Raw genomic sequence first — 15,266 nt, forward strand, 5'->3', positions numbered from 1 at the left:
GAAACTTCCACATCATTGCATTCTGTTTTTATTCACAATTTGTACAGTGTCCCAACTTTTTTGGAATCGGGTTTGTAAATATGTAAAAGTCTGTCAACTCCCATCTGTGGAAGAGCGGAAAACAACTAATAAGATACATGAGAGGTCCTTTTACTGTGTTTCAGAAACTCCTCACTAATATATTCTAACACTGCACGACTTATAGCAAATACAAAGACCTTAAACAGCATGTAGGCGTCTTTCACCCTAAGTAAAAAATCAAAAAATGGAATTAAAAATGAAGAGCTTTATTGGTGTTAACATAACCTTTGTAATGAGAGCTAATGAACCTTATCTTTGACCTTTGTAGTCATTAACGCAGCCGAAGCCCAACCCAGGCACAGGGAGACGGGGAATCCTCCATCTGGAACCACCAGCAGGTCCACATTAAACTACTAGATGTTGTCTAGATTCTCTTTGATCCTTTGACTCAGGTAATGATCGCATTTTAAACACGACTTTGTAAATCCCTGTACCAATAAGACAGGCAAAAAGTAGCTTTGACTGAGTCAGTTTCAAGTCTAAAATAAGAAAAACAAGTCAAGTGTCAATCATGTTCATGTCTTATGTTAGAAGAGCTAAGCTTTCTTATTATCTGAACCATTTTTTTTTTAATAAGAAATTAAATAAGACCCCACCTCTAAAAACAGCTTTGTTTACTGCATCTCATCGTCTGATAATAATAAGACATTTTTAAATAAGAAAATAATTATTCAAACATAGCCCACGTAAAGAGCTTATGAGTGGACCTTAAATTATTAGATATTCGTTTCAGGTATTTTAAATTAGATTTGAAATTTAATTTTTAAATTAGAATTCAAATTTGACTTAAAATTCGATTTCAAATTTGACTTAAAATTAGATTTCAAATTTGACTTAAAATTAGATTTCAAATTTGACTTAAAATTAGATTTCAAATTTGACTTAAAATTAGATTTCCAAATTTTACTTAAAACTAGATTTCAAATTTTACTAAAATTAGATTTCAAATTTTATTTTAAATTAGATTTCAAGTTTTATTTTAAATTAGATTTCAAGTTTTATTTTAAATTAGATTTCAAATTTTATTTTAAGTTAGATTTAAATACAAGAGAAAATGGCTTTTCTCCAAAAATGTAAATATGATTTGAATTTTAAAATTATTAATTTTTTTTTTTAAGAACTACAAAGGGAAGATGCGAGGTCATGACGTCATGAGCGGGGTCACGCAGGGTTGACGTCAGGTCTGTGTTTTTTTTGTTTTTTTTCATCATCGGTTTTTCACGTTAGTTCCTGCTGAAGGTAAACAAATGGACTTAGCGGCGGTTTGCGATAAAAATATGAAAAATGTGAACGAACCGCGCGGATTAAAGCGAGTGAAATGCCCGGACAGAAAAGAAAATATAATGTACGGTTCCCTCCTGTAAGTAGACACTTCATTTTAGTGAATTAAAACAGTTTAAAAGTAAAGAAAAAATCAAATAAGCTAACGGTTAGCTGCGCTCACGTAGCATGGAGCTTTGGGAACACCTGCTGCTTTACGGACTGTCGGAAACCTGAGTAATTATCAACACTACGACTCTCGACTGTCATTTTTTATGATACCCGGGTTAAACTCGGGATAGTTTTAGCGCGGAAGATTAGTTAACGATATATGGAAAATCTGAAGCTTTACATACCAATATTCAGGGGACGATAGAAGTAGATGTGGAAGAAGTAGAATAGTAAATGACACAAAGTGCAATATAATATAACCTAAAAACACAACATAAGAAGAAAAAAAACACATAGACCAGCAGCATAATAAACAGATTAAGGTATAAATTATGATTGTGAATCCATCCATCCATTTTGTGTTTAATAAAACAGCACCCGTTTCAACTTCAACCCATTTCTAGGGAGCAGGGGTAAACGAGGAGCATATGAAGGCAGCAGTTTACATTTCTCCGGATGCTTCTGAATGTGGTTTTTGCTCCCAGGGTCGCATCAAAAAGATCATGCAGAAGGACACGGAGGTGGGGAGGATTGCGATGGCGGTTCCTGTGATCATCTGTATCCTTTTCACACCTGCACAGGAATAACTGTGTGTGTGTGTGTGTGTGTGTGTGTGTGTGTAGAGGTGTTGCTGCTGTTAATTCAACTTCCATTCATCTGTTTTACAGCAGTTATACTTCCTCCACTACTGAGAAATGACTTCTTTTTCTTACTGTTTTTAGTGTTTTAGGTTCTGAAACGCAGGCATGTTATCGGCAATGGAATTGTAATTTTTCAAATATTCAGTCCTATATTTAAACATGTGTTAATACCCTCCGAAATCTCAAAGTATGCATTGTTTCTAGTGTAGAAAGGCCTTTAAAAGCTGCATTGAGAGCATCATGGGACACAAAAGTCTCCACTGGAACCTGAACATGCATTTCTTCTAGGTTTTGCAGTTTAATGCACTGCTACTTCAACATGAGCAAATAATGAACAAAACAAAGTGAAATAATTCAACCAAGATGGACGACAGTGTTTGTGTCCTGTAGAGATGTGTCCATGTCTAGATGGACGACAGTGTTTGTGTCCTGTAGAGACGCGTCCATGTCTGGAAAGTCCTGAACTTGCAGAGATCAGCTCGAGCGCTGGAAATATTCCTCAAGTCTCTGCTCACCAAGATCTGTCTGATAACTCAGGGGGAGCTCAGCGCCGTCGTGTCCGTCGCTCACATGTGAGTACGCCCGTAGGCGAAGACGTCCCCATGACGCTGCACACCTAATATGGACATATTTCATATTAATAACAGCTTTTGTCTGGTCGCTTTGTACAGGACTGGAGTAGTCACAATATGAGGAAAATGGCTTATTGCGATTATGTTGACTGATATTGTGATTGCAATATAATTCATATAATTGGAGGGAATGGTACTTTTTCTTTTGTATCATTTTCATTGAAAGAAATAATAATAATAATAATAAGAAAAAATAAATAAGCATTATAATGTAGTTTTTAGCAGGGATCTGTACCAAACAAAGATCTTTTTTAATGGAAAAATTTGGGTTTCTGTTCTTCCTGTGGGATAGGCTTTGTAATTTTTGGGGGCTTTTCCCTTTAAAGTGACAGCTGATACACATGAAAGCGGGAGAGAGATGGGGGATGACCCCCCCCCCTCTTTGGATTTTAGATATACAGTATATGTCAGTATACTGTATCTGTAGTGAAGAAGAAACCAGGACTAAATCAGCTGCGATGCATTCACTGTCTGGATGCCAAATGATGGATGAGCATGTGGCCGATGTACAGGTAGAGACCCAAAGATTGCTCAACAGCACTTTTCAAATTGCCTTTTTTTTTTAATGCTGTAGCCTGTGTTGAAATGAGTTATTTTTGTTGGTTTTTCTTGTCTTGTGGCTCCAGTATATCTATATTAAGGCTGCAATGTTTGTTTTCATTAGCGATTAATCTATAGATTTATTTCACAATCAGTCTAATAAATGCTTGGTCTATGAGTGGATGGCCAAGACTTAGACACATTAAATTAAATTCATGCATGACAACGAAAAAGCAGCAAATCCTCAGATTTCAGGAGCTGGAATCAAAGAATGTTTCATTACTGAAAGGATACATTTTGTATCCAGTTAATCGGCCAGTCTGATAGCTCTGATGTACATGTGACGTGATCTTTCAGGACCAACTGGCACGACATTTCTGTGAAGAAGAAGGCCGACGTGGTAGAAGCGGCGCCACGACGGAGCCTCGACTCCCTGGACAACGACTCCAGCTCCGGGGTACGTGGTCTACGTCTGACAACACAATATAAAAAGTTATACAACTTAAGTTAAGATGCAGTTTGTAATGATGACTCTCACCCAACAAGGCTTAAAGGGTATGTTACCATAGCGACCCCATGAGGCTGTAATGTTCATTACACTCCAGGTAACAGCCTAATCTTATTAGACTCTCACCTAACCCGGGGGTTTGTTCTTTGCAGTCAGAGGAAAGGTCATGTTGTTGTGTAAATTAAGCTTGAGGAAATAGTAGAGGACAAACAGAAAAAGATGAAAATTATGATTTTATTATGACCGGCGTCCTCTCTTCCAGGAGTCGGAGCTCTTCATCTGCCTTTGAGTGAACTGGGCCCTTACTGCAGCAAATCATTTCATCATGTCACCTTTTTTTCTCTTCATTTTAACTTTGCTGGTCCAGGTCAAAATTAATGAAAACTATATATATATATATATAAAAAAAAAAATTATTTGTGTGTTTAAGTTCTGTAACCTTTGGCTGAAAGTTTTTTTTTCATTTTGAAAACATGTGTCCTTTGTAGCAGCATTTGAATGCGCTGTACGTATAATGAACTTAAAATATGCAATTTAAATTGCTTCAGACTTTTACATTGTCACGTTACATTTGTCTTCCTTTTTCTTGTTCATTAGTTGAAAGAAACGTTACGTAAGGCTCTGGTCAAATTTTTACAATTTTGATAATAATAGAGTCAATGCGTCTCCAGTTTAAATCCCAGGTTGGATTCAAACTAAACTGCTTGTTTGGAGTGTTCGACGTTTTAAAGAGCGTAAACCCTTTGCATATGAAATCAAATTGTAAATAAATAAGTTAATTTCAGCTTCTGTGATGTCCTGTTCAGATGGGCTCACATCAATACAAACAAATCAAGAGCATACAGGGATTGGTTTATTCCGATAAACTAATCTTTTTACACGGTGAAGGGATGAAAATGAATAAATAGATGCATTTTGTTGTGAAAACCTTTACTGAAAAATCTACATTTTGAAGCCAAATCTAGCAAAGCGTCTCGAGTTACTACGCCAGCTGGCTGCATGAGGAATGGGAACATCCATTTTCATTTCAACACAAACACCCGCGCCGAGCTTCCTGCTGACGGTCCGAGCGGATCTCGTCTTCCTGACGGACGGCGGGCTCGTTACGAGCGTCAAGTCTCAGTTAAACGAGAGGACGTCACTGCGTAGCGCTAAGGGACTTAACGAGTACAGTTCATATCCGGTAGTCATTCCTTGGTCTGGCAGTTTGAAATTAAACATGCATCTTCACTACAGTTACACTTAAAGAGTAAAACAAGTACAAAAAAATATCCTTTTCAAAGCAATAATTTTAAAAGAACCGAAAAGCCAACATTTATCTGAACTCTTGCATTAATTACATATTTATAGAAGTGGAGGCCAATTTGCATTAGTGGTTCAATAGACTCTTCTTTCTTTATTAGATCCTTTTCCCTCCCGAGTCCCAAAGGCACAGTCTATTTCCATTCCTGTGAACAACTGACCCAAATACTGCCGGGGGGGGGGGGGGGGGGGGGGGGGGGAGGGAAATCTAGATTTAAATATGATGAAAAATTATAACATTTAGACAGACGGGTGACAAATGGCCCCACTCATCGTCTCTAACATTAACTCGTGCTAGACTTTATGGGACATCGTGTGCCAGAGAGATCGAAGAACAAGAAGTTTAAAAATGTCAAAAACGGATGAAAAGCACAAACTACAGTGAGCCGTCTTCAGTAGAGTCGCGCTCCATAGCCAAATGTCTGTTTAATGGCTTCAAAGTAGTATCTCTTCCAGCCCTCTTTCGTCCGCTCCTCCTCGTTGTCCGGGACGCCTCGACACTCCACCTTCAGCTCCGTCTCGCTGTTCCGGTCCAGGAACGTCATGGTGATTGTTGCGTAGTGCTCTGCGGAGCACCAACCATCACACGTTACCGTCAATCTGACGCAGCACAGAACGTTATGCCGTAAACTTTATTGGTAAATAAACCCCAACAGGTCCCAATTCATTCTACGGTTTCCCATTAACGGGCCGTGGGTTAATATGACTGCAGGTTAAGACAGGCGTTAGTCACTAATCTGCCGAGGTACAGATGGATTTTGATTAATATACCCATTACTTTTCTCATAAGTTATATACTTGCATAACAAAGGAATGATGAAATTGCTTATCAAATGAACAGAACATTAAGATAATGTTCTTGTATTGTATATTAAATCAGATTTTAAGTTGTGTTAAATGAAGGAAAAAGGCATGCAACGGTGTGAAAGTGTAACTCATGGTTATAGTGACCAAAATGATTAGTTTTCGGTATTATTGCGGTATTTTTAAAAGTGTGTTCAATGCCTTCACACACACACACACACACACACACACACACACACACACACACACACGCACACGCACACGCACACGCACACGCACACGCACACGCGAAGTTAAGTGTGTTTGAATGGCTGGACTTATGATTTAAGTCAACTGTATTTCTTATGGCAGCCAGCCACATACATTTGTGTGGCTTTAAATATTTAAAAAAAATAATATATAAACAAACATACCACAGGGCCAGTTGTTATACCTCCACTTCATGACTATTTTCTCATCAGGTACCTGTTGGAGAGAGGACTCTTTTCATTTGAAGGTCATGTGGAAGAATAGAGCGCAACAAAGTGATGATGTACAAAAACCTTCATATTCCATATTATGTTATGCTTTTAAAAAAAAAAAAAAAAAAAAAAAAAAAAGGCATTCCATGGCCATCTTACCAGCTCTGTGAATTCACCGAAAACATTTCCTTCTAGGAGGCGAAACTTTCCCCCCCGCTCTCCGTCCACTGAAGCGGGGGCGTGCGTGAACGCCTGGACCATCTGCAGAGGGACAGAAACCCCTTCAGGTATTAACTGGAAGAAGTCATACACCTATGTGACCTAAACAATGTCAGGGTTCTTCCTGCATAGAGGAATTTTAGACGTCCTTTAAACTATTCGGATACAGTATGTGCCCCCACAGGCGGTGCTCACCTCCTGGTTGAGGAAGACCCGGTAGAGCTCCGGCGGCGAGGCGAGGAACTTTTCCTTGATGCTGAACTTACAGGTGGGGATCTTGACGCCGGTGTTGACTGGAGCCGTTGTGCCGCCTGAGGAGGAAATCTGTCCCACACAACAAGAACACACGTCTGGTGAGCGAAGATCACTGCTGCCAGGAAAACACTGAGAGTTCATTACTGACTATTCAGTTCCAGTTATTAAGGTAATAATTTAGGGACAAGGGCTTTGTTTGAAGATGTCAAATGATGGCTGGAGAAGATCTGTAGTGAGTGACGAACCCGAGTTTTATCCTGCTTGGCTTTGGACTGGGACGTGGACTGCACCTTGGCCACACCGTTGGCTGTCGGCAGGATCATTCCCTGTGTGAACTCTGCAAAAGAAAAGAAAAACAAGTGAGCACAAACTCTTCTTCATCGCCAAATTTAAAGTCCTCTAACAGCCAAACAGAAAGGAATTCCCGTCCAAACATTTACAAAATAATTCTAAAACTCTTCATTGGATAAATATTAAGGATTCAAAAAGAGACTAGATTGTTTGAAAAGTCATGTGTTTTAGCAATAATGCCCTTTTTTGTTTATCTGTTATCTTCCACACAGCACTTTTTCTCATTAAAAATCCTTTACAGGCCTATCTTCATAAACGCTAAATCTTAAAAATGACCCATCAAGACTTTGTTCAAAGGCCACATTGGTTACAGGTAAATACCGTAATGACCAAAAAGATGTGATAACTGATGCTTTCGTTTTCATTATTTTTGCCGATTGGTGCCCGCGAGATGGAGACTGGTTTCACTCACCAGTTTTTAAGAAGCCCACATAGCTTCCCAGGGCCTCGCGGATTTTCTCAGCTCCTTTTGTCTTCATCAGGTTGGTCAGTGGCGTTTCCGGTTCGTCTTTGTTCAACGATACAGAAATCTGGCCAGAGATCACAGGACGGGCATCATCACACCGATCCTACACCGCTCGGTGCATTTGAAACATTACACTCAAGTTCTTTGGTGAAACTTACATCCAGATCCTCCATGTCGTTCTCGTCAGAAAGGTTCGGGACTTCAATACTTCCTGTATATTTGACTCCTGCTTTTGACTCTCCTGGGAAGATAAGGAGAATGCAGACGTCAGTTTCTCTTCATTCAGCATTTCTATTTATAAAATGTTCAACAAAAACCAATAAGACAGCCAGCACTCACTCGGTGCAAAGAAAAGAAATGATGTAATGTAAAGAATGTCAATTTATTAGATGAGACGATCCTGAATGTTGTAGAATGCTGTAGCCAAAATGGCCGCCATTCATTACGTAGTTCCCTGGGGATTTGTGCTCTTCTTTATGTAATCTGTAAAGAACAACTTGTCCTAAGGAGTTTGACTGTTGCTTTGGTTTAGATGTGGCAAATTCTAATTATATAAAGGAATATTGGTCAGACCGTTAAGCTAACGCTATGCTAGCGGCAGCTGCCACTGGTTGTTATAGCAACTCCAAACAAACGGGACTGAAACTGCCTCAAGCCAGAGAAATTCAACACGGTCTGCTTTTTGGTTAATGATCAATGCTTTGTTTTTTTATTGATGAAGACAAATGTTTGATCACAATAGTCATATAATATGTATCCTGGTATTCATTTTAAACTTTAATTTGGTCGAAAAAAGTAACAAGTATTTTAAAAATTTGACTGAAAGAAACAATAATATTGTTAATCACAGTTGTCTGTTATATACGACACTGTTATCAAAATGTTGACCCGAAAACCCTTGAGCTTAGAGCAGGACCAGAAAAGTCACCTGAAGTTCTGTCAGCTGACATGTATTTATCAGAAGTGGGGCGAGGGTGGTAGAGCGGTTGCTTGCTAATTAGAAGGTTGGTGGTTTGATCCCTGGCCCTGCAGTCCAGTTGAAGTGTCCTTGGGCAAGACACTGAACCCCAAGTTGCCCCTGATGCTGCGCCATCGAAGCAAATGTGTCTGAGTGTTTATTTGATGAGCAGTTGTTAAGACTAGCTATACAAAAGCGCTATACATTTTACTTCATGTACCTTATTTCTTGATACCATTCTTAGTCTAGTTACTTTATGAACTAAAGTTTGGATTTCTATTTGTTTTTTCCTAGATTCTCCGACCCATGTGTGTCTGTTCTGCTATACATCATTTGCCTCACGCAGTTTAATTAAATAAAACTTGTGTTGAATGGACAACTTCTGTGGCTCAGCTCATGCATTCTGACTGATGCCCCATGGCGATGGCAACCAATATTAAAAACTGAACCCTTCTTTACACTTGTGGTGCATCAAAACTATATAAAATACCCTTTTCTCATTTTTGTTGTTGTTTAACAGCAATTGATGAAGTTGAAAAACGGACCGTATGTCCTAGGTAATAGACCAGCTGTTTTATGCTCTTTGAAAGAGAAAATATTTTTCAGAAGTATCTAAACCAAGGAGGTTTTGTCACTGCCGTTAAATAAAGTCATAAGGTGCATTACCACCACCACCACATGGACTAGTCGCTAAATTCTTATGGGCTCTCTCATCACTCTGAGTGGTTAAGACAAGTTGCACTTGTGCAACACCTAGTGGTACAATTCAGTGAACCAGTCCAATTTTTGACATACCATTTTTGACCACCCTCCTCCATGGGTTTTCTGTAAATGAGCCTTTGAAATGTAGCTGTTGAATTACTACCCTTTTTAAGTATTTGACTGAATCTAAAAATGGCCATTACAGGAAATAAACTGCAGTATGCAGGTTATGAGTTTCCTATATATTCATCATGCAGCAAACAGCCACCCAACAGCCCAATTTCATGCATACATATTACACATCTCTCACTCTCAAACAAAAGCAACAGTGGCCTCAGTCTTTTACTCACCGGTCCAGGTAGCTTTCAGGTTCCATTCATAAAAGAAAATAAGTTTCCCCTTGCGGTTGTTAATGGAGGCCTCTCCCTCCAACTTGGTGACTTCGGTCACCTCACAACTCCCCTCTTCGTTCTCCACGCTCAGACCGAGGAGCAGGAATTTTAACTTGTCAGACGACCAGGTTGTTGCATCGCGCTCAGTCCTGCAAAGTGAGCACATCCAAAATGAGTAAACACAAATCTGCATTTCCTTTGTCTGCATTAGCGCTGCTAAGAATGATCGTTCAGTAATTTAATCGCCAGCTTTATGTTAAACTGATCATAATTCTCTGAATCCAGATTCTTAAATATGAATTCATTTGTAGTTCCTTATCTCTGGGGACAGTAAACTGAATATTTTTGAGTTGTGGACAAAAGACATTCGAGGACGTCATCTTGGGCTTTTGGGGTAACACTGATCCACATTTTTTAAATTTGACATTTTAGACCAAACTAATAGATTAATCAAATAAAGATAAGTAGTCAGTGAAAAAAATCGTTAGTTGCAGCCCTAGTTGCAAGTATATTATATTACTTTTCTAAAGATACAAAACGTTTAACAGACATCAGTATACTACTGACCAATTCATTATTGTTGTAGATATTTATTGGTCCAAGAAAAATGGGAAAATACGGTGTTACAGCAGCACACAAATCAGTCGCACAACACAGCATATAAATCAGATACTAGGAAAAAAATATGAATAAATATAATCAGCTTCAAACTTGCCTGAGATGGTTCACTATACCTCAGTTACATCACAGCTGAAAGAGTAGTTACATGGAGGCTTTACTGTATTACTACACGATCACAACATAAATCTGACAAAACATACATGCAGACGTGACATCATGTGTTGAATTGCCTTTCTCAAGCTAGCTTAAAAAGGTATTTTTTATACTGAGATGACTTAACGGAATACCTATAGCTGCATGGAAGCCAGGAACAACTCATACAACAGTCTAACATTGTGTGATAACGTGTGGGAAAACTGCAGTAATATGCACACAGTAACTTAACTGGTTTGGAACATTAAGTGGTGTGTTCAAACTCCAAAGAGGACTATACAAAGCTTTATCTCAAAAGTGCCATTTAGAGTCCAAATTTAATGTACGAGTCGCAGAAGGCCTTTGGGGCTCCGAAACTCTTAAAAGCAACACTCACTTGACATAACAGACAAAAATGGGAGACCTCTTGATTACATATACTGTATAGGAATCTAATCATGACAACAACATCTGGAGTCCCTTTGGGTCCTGGAACAACTACTTCGATTTGGTGAAGACTGACATTTCTAAACCGAATGATGTTACTAAATATAGCAGCGTACCGTTCATTATTTATTCAGCTGCTTTTAACTGATTATGTATGGCCACCTAAATATTACTACTTCGTTCACAACGAGATAGAAACCACTGTCAAAGGATGTTTAACCATATACTTACACTATACTGCGCGTTGTATAACAGAAAGGTTGTCAACCGACCACCGAGGGCTCCATACATCATGCATTAGAAGCTAAAGTAGCTTAGCTAGCTAGTGACAAGCGAGGCTAACTCGAAAACGGTGAGGGTACCGTTAGCTCGGTTAAACCCGTCAAATGTGATTCATTACTTTAATATACTCTACATTACACAGCCGGGGTTGACTGGCGATACTTGAATGACATTAACATATCTGCATATGGGACAAAGATAGCAGCTGTAGCTTGACATTTAGCTAGCATTAGCAGGTTAGCTAGTAGTCAGTATCCGGTCTTTATATCTCACCAATGCCAGTTGTTGACATTAGTCGCATCGGCTCTCTCCTCCACAATCCAACGAGGGTCCCCTTCTCCCCATTTAGCCATGTTTAGTCCAGAGTTTTAATGTGTAAGGTTGTGCAGAGAGAGCGGGTTTGTTTGCTGGTGCCTCTCGCCGGTGCACGTTGTTTCTAGAAGACTCTGGACTGCTGCTGTCTCTCGCGGTGCTCCTGCGTTTATCCGCCGTGCACAGAAATTGCTCGAAACCACTGGAAGCGCGAAGGAAAATAAGTTCCCCCTGCCGGAAGTATTTTCTGAAGAATACTTCCGACTTCTGGAAAGAAAGAAAACTTGGGGTAGAAAAACAGACGAGCAGTCTTGTATATCAGTAAAATACCCTCGTTTTTGCTTACTGCGTTGAAATTATTGCTAAAAAAATATCAGAATATGCTTTCAGCGTTCCTATTGGCTGTCAAAACAAGAACGTCGAAGCCTCAAGGCTGCAGCTAATTCATGGCTAAACTATTAGATTAGAGGTCGAAAAAAGGAAATCCAAGGCACTCTTCTTCAAAATGATTTAAAAAGCCTTTATTTTACTAGCTATTTAACAATAGAAAGGACAGCCTTCTTCAGGGAGGGCTGTCTACACGTGGGCTGTCTATGTCTTTTAAATGTACTGTTATGAAATAGCCAGTAAAATAAAGGCTTTTACATCATTTTTAAGAAAAGTGCCTTAGATTTCCTTTTTCTATACTTAACTGAATTCCTGACCTCCAAGGAGCACTTTCAATCATCTGACTGGACTTCCTGAGCACCCTGGACCTTGTTGTATTAGATTAGAGAATTTATTGTCATCCATCTAAATACACACACCACAGGACTTTATGGAAGTTTATGTTTTCTCACACACAGCCAAACAGCAGACAGTTCATCTCCTTGTTAGGATGGGGATGGGGTATATTATATTTACTGGATTATAATTAATTGATGCAATTATTGTAAAAAGTTCAAATGAAAATGCAGACTTGCAGCAATTCTGGTGACTGAGCTCAGGCTCGTACACCAGAGGGGTAAGGTCAAATTTCATTGGTTCATAAATCCTTTTTCAGAGCCCATATGTTATTTATTGCTGTCAGGGTGTAAACACCATTTCAAACAATATATAATAAAGTGTATACTGGAAAATGTTACCGTGTTGCAGCTGGTAAAGTTGGGCCTGATTTCAATTACTTTATATACTACTGGGTAAATTAACCTATTAACTACGTATAATGTCTTGGTGTTTTGTATTGTATTAGTTGATGTCTATTTTGTGTTAATAATCTGAAGTAACTACAGATGTCAAATACACGTAGAGAAGTCAAAAGTACTATATTTACCTACAAATATAGTAGATAACAAGTATAGCATAAAGTGGAAGTGGTGGAAGAGTTACCACTAAATCCTTACAGTTAACCTTGTTTATATTTTTGGGCATGTATATACTGTGTATATATGTATATGTACATAAATACTGTATATGTATACATACACATATATACACACACACACATATATATGTATATATATATTTTATATTTGCACTTTATCATACTTTTTACTGCAACTGATGCACAACAATTTCCCTGGTGTTGACTAAAATTCTATTTTTCCCCCCATATTTTTTCTTCTATGAAGCTAATTCTAGGCTTTGATCAAATAGATTTGGGTGACCAAAGGGCGGCTTTGTAAATCATGTATAGTCATGCAAACGATTTATCAGTTAATCAATTAGTCGATCATTAGAAAAAGAATCAGCTTTTTTTTTTTACAGTGTTCACAAGTGGGAAGTCAGTGAGGGACCATGACTGTGTTGCTTTATCAACTAAATGGTATGCAGTACTTTTTCATGTTTTCAATCATACATGTATTTAGGTCTATTGGTTAGGCTTCCTGTGTGGATGAGTGGTGGGATTTAAGGGGGTGGCATTTACTTTAGTTTATATTTGCACCTGCTGCTGAAAGCCTTTTGCTCTTAGGTTAAATGTAACATGTGACATTGGTGTGGAGATTAATAACTGTACCTTTTAGGTCCCAGAGTGGTGAAGATATCTAATCAGCTGTATTTCGGCTCAAACCAGTCTACCAAAAAATGTAAAACAAATCGGTTGTTAGGATTCTTAAATACATCATTAAGGCAAATTAATTTACTTTCCAAGGGTGAAAACTAAAACCTTCATGGCAGCATCACCAGCATAGATAATTACTGATAATTACATTACTCTAAATTGACTCAAAGTGTGTTAAATGTTGTAATCTCGGCATTAGAGAGAGAAACTGCAACTGAAAGACACTTAAGGTAGCTTTTAAATATATCAGTGACAAGGGAATGTCTTTTGACACTTAATTCAACTTAAAATCTATAAACGTTGACACCTAAACATAAAGGAGAATACACATCATTGTAAGACCTTGTTAACATCTGGCTTTAAAAACATCATCAGCATTAATATACAAAATGACCCCCCTTTGCATTTACACTTGGTTTTTGGGTGTTTTCTAATTGTCTGCTATTTATAATCTGTCAAGATCCATGATTCCTTGTTATTGACTCCATAGAAAAGTATAAAAAGTTGTGTGGCGACATCATTCACCCTGTAATCATTACAAATCTCTGTTAGTATAATTAAGACAGAATGAGGTTAAAATAAGACAAATTTACATCAAATGTACAAATGTGTTGAGTCAAGTCAAGTCAGGTCAGTTGTATTTATATAGCCCATCACACATTTGCCTAAAGGGGCTTTATAATCTGCACAGCGTACGTCAACTTTTGTCCTTCGACCCGCAATTTGTATAAGGAGCAACTCCCCCCAAAAAATCTTTAACTCGGGAAAAATGTAAGAAATCTCAGGAAGAGCAAAGAGGAAGGGTCACTTTTCCAGAAAAGATTGATAAATGTGTGGAGAAGTGCAGTTAAATGGATTGATTTAATGTATACTGGGAACAGTTTGTTATATTCTCAAACCACTGGAGTTAAAAGTTAGTTTTGTTTTAGTGGAATAAGATTTTAGGGACTTAGTAATAAGCAAAACTTGTTAAGATGGAGATTTTGTTTTGTAATTGTGGTTTTATGAAGGTGAACCATTTGTGTGCCCTTTTTTCTGCATTAATAATTTTACTTTAGTCATATTTTCAATGTAGAACTTTATATACTACTTCTCAACTTAATGATGGAGTGTTTTTATGGTGTGATTTTGCCAATGGTGAAAGAAGTACTCAGCTCCTTGATCTAAATAAAAAATACCAATACCATAATCCAAAATACTTAATTACAACTTAATATCTTTCAAAAGTATTATTTGCAAAATACACTTCATGTATTTAAGGTAAAGAAAAAAGACATAATTTATACATGACAGTAGATCGTTACTGATGCATTTTTACTGTTGTAGCTGCTCCAGGTGGAGCTTAGCTTTGACTTCTTTATATGTAGTTAAGTAGTTTAGTCCAGAGGTTCCAAACCTGGTGATATGGGCCCCTCCAATGGGTCACAAGATAAATGTGAAGGGTCATGAGATGATTAATGAGCGAGGGAAGAAGAAAAAAGCAGTTCTGCTAAAAGCTTTTCTTTTTACACCTCTATAGTCTCAGTTATGTGAAAAAACAACACATGTTGAAATTTAGTGTAAAACATATTTGCAGATTCCATAAGCTGTAGATTTTTAAATTGAAAGGTTATGAGGTTCGGAACCACTGGATTCATCTTTAATAATGCATTGTATTGTATTAGACTATTATGTGTTTCCTTCATGAA

The 15,266-nt window shown here is 38.0% G+C and overlaps 1 protein-coding gene across 1 annotated transcript; it reads right to left on the reverse strand.

The window, feature by feature from the left end:
• Window positions 1-5,342: 5,342 nt before the first annotated feature.
• Window positions 5,343-11,768, reverse strand: LOC117936124 (activator of 90 kDa heat shock protein ATPase homolog 1-like). The gene is made up of 9 exons (XM_034858929.1): window positions 11,499-11,768; window positions 9,702-9,892; window positions 7,850-7,932; window positions 7,638-7,755; window positions 7,120-7,211; window positions 6,815-6,943; window positions 6,560-6,661; window positions 6,353-6,404; window positions 5,343-5,700 (listed from the first exon to the last, which is right to left on the reverse strand). The coding sequence occupies exons 1-9, from the start codon at window positions 11,576-11,578 to the stop codon at window positions 5,528-5,530; spliced, it is 1,020 nt and encodes a 339-aa protein (XP_034714820.1). The 5' UTR covers window positions 11,579-11,768; the 3' UTR covers window positions 5,343-5,527.
• Window positions 11,769-15,266: the final 3,498 nt, after the last annotated feature.

The sequence above is a fragment of the Etheostoma cragini genome, chromosome 20 (assembly GCF_013103735.1).
Source record: "Etheostoma cragini isolate CJK2018 chromosome 20, CSU_Ecrag_1.0, whole genome shotgun sequence".
In the NCBI taxonomy this organism is placed as follows: domain Eukaryota; kingdom Metazoa; phylum Chordata; class Actinopteri; order Perciformes; family Percidae; genus Etheostoma; species Etheostoma cragini.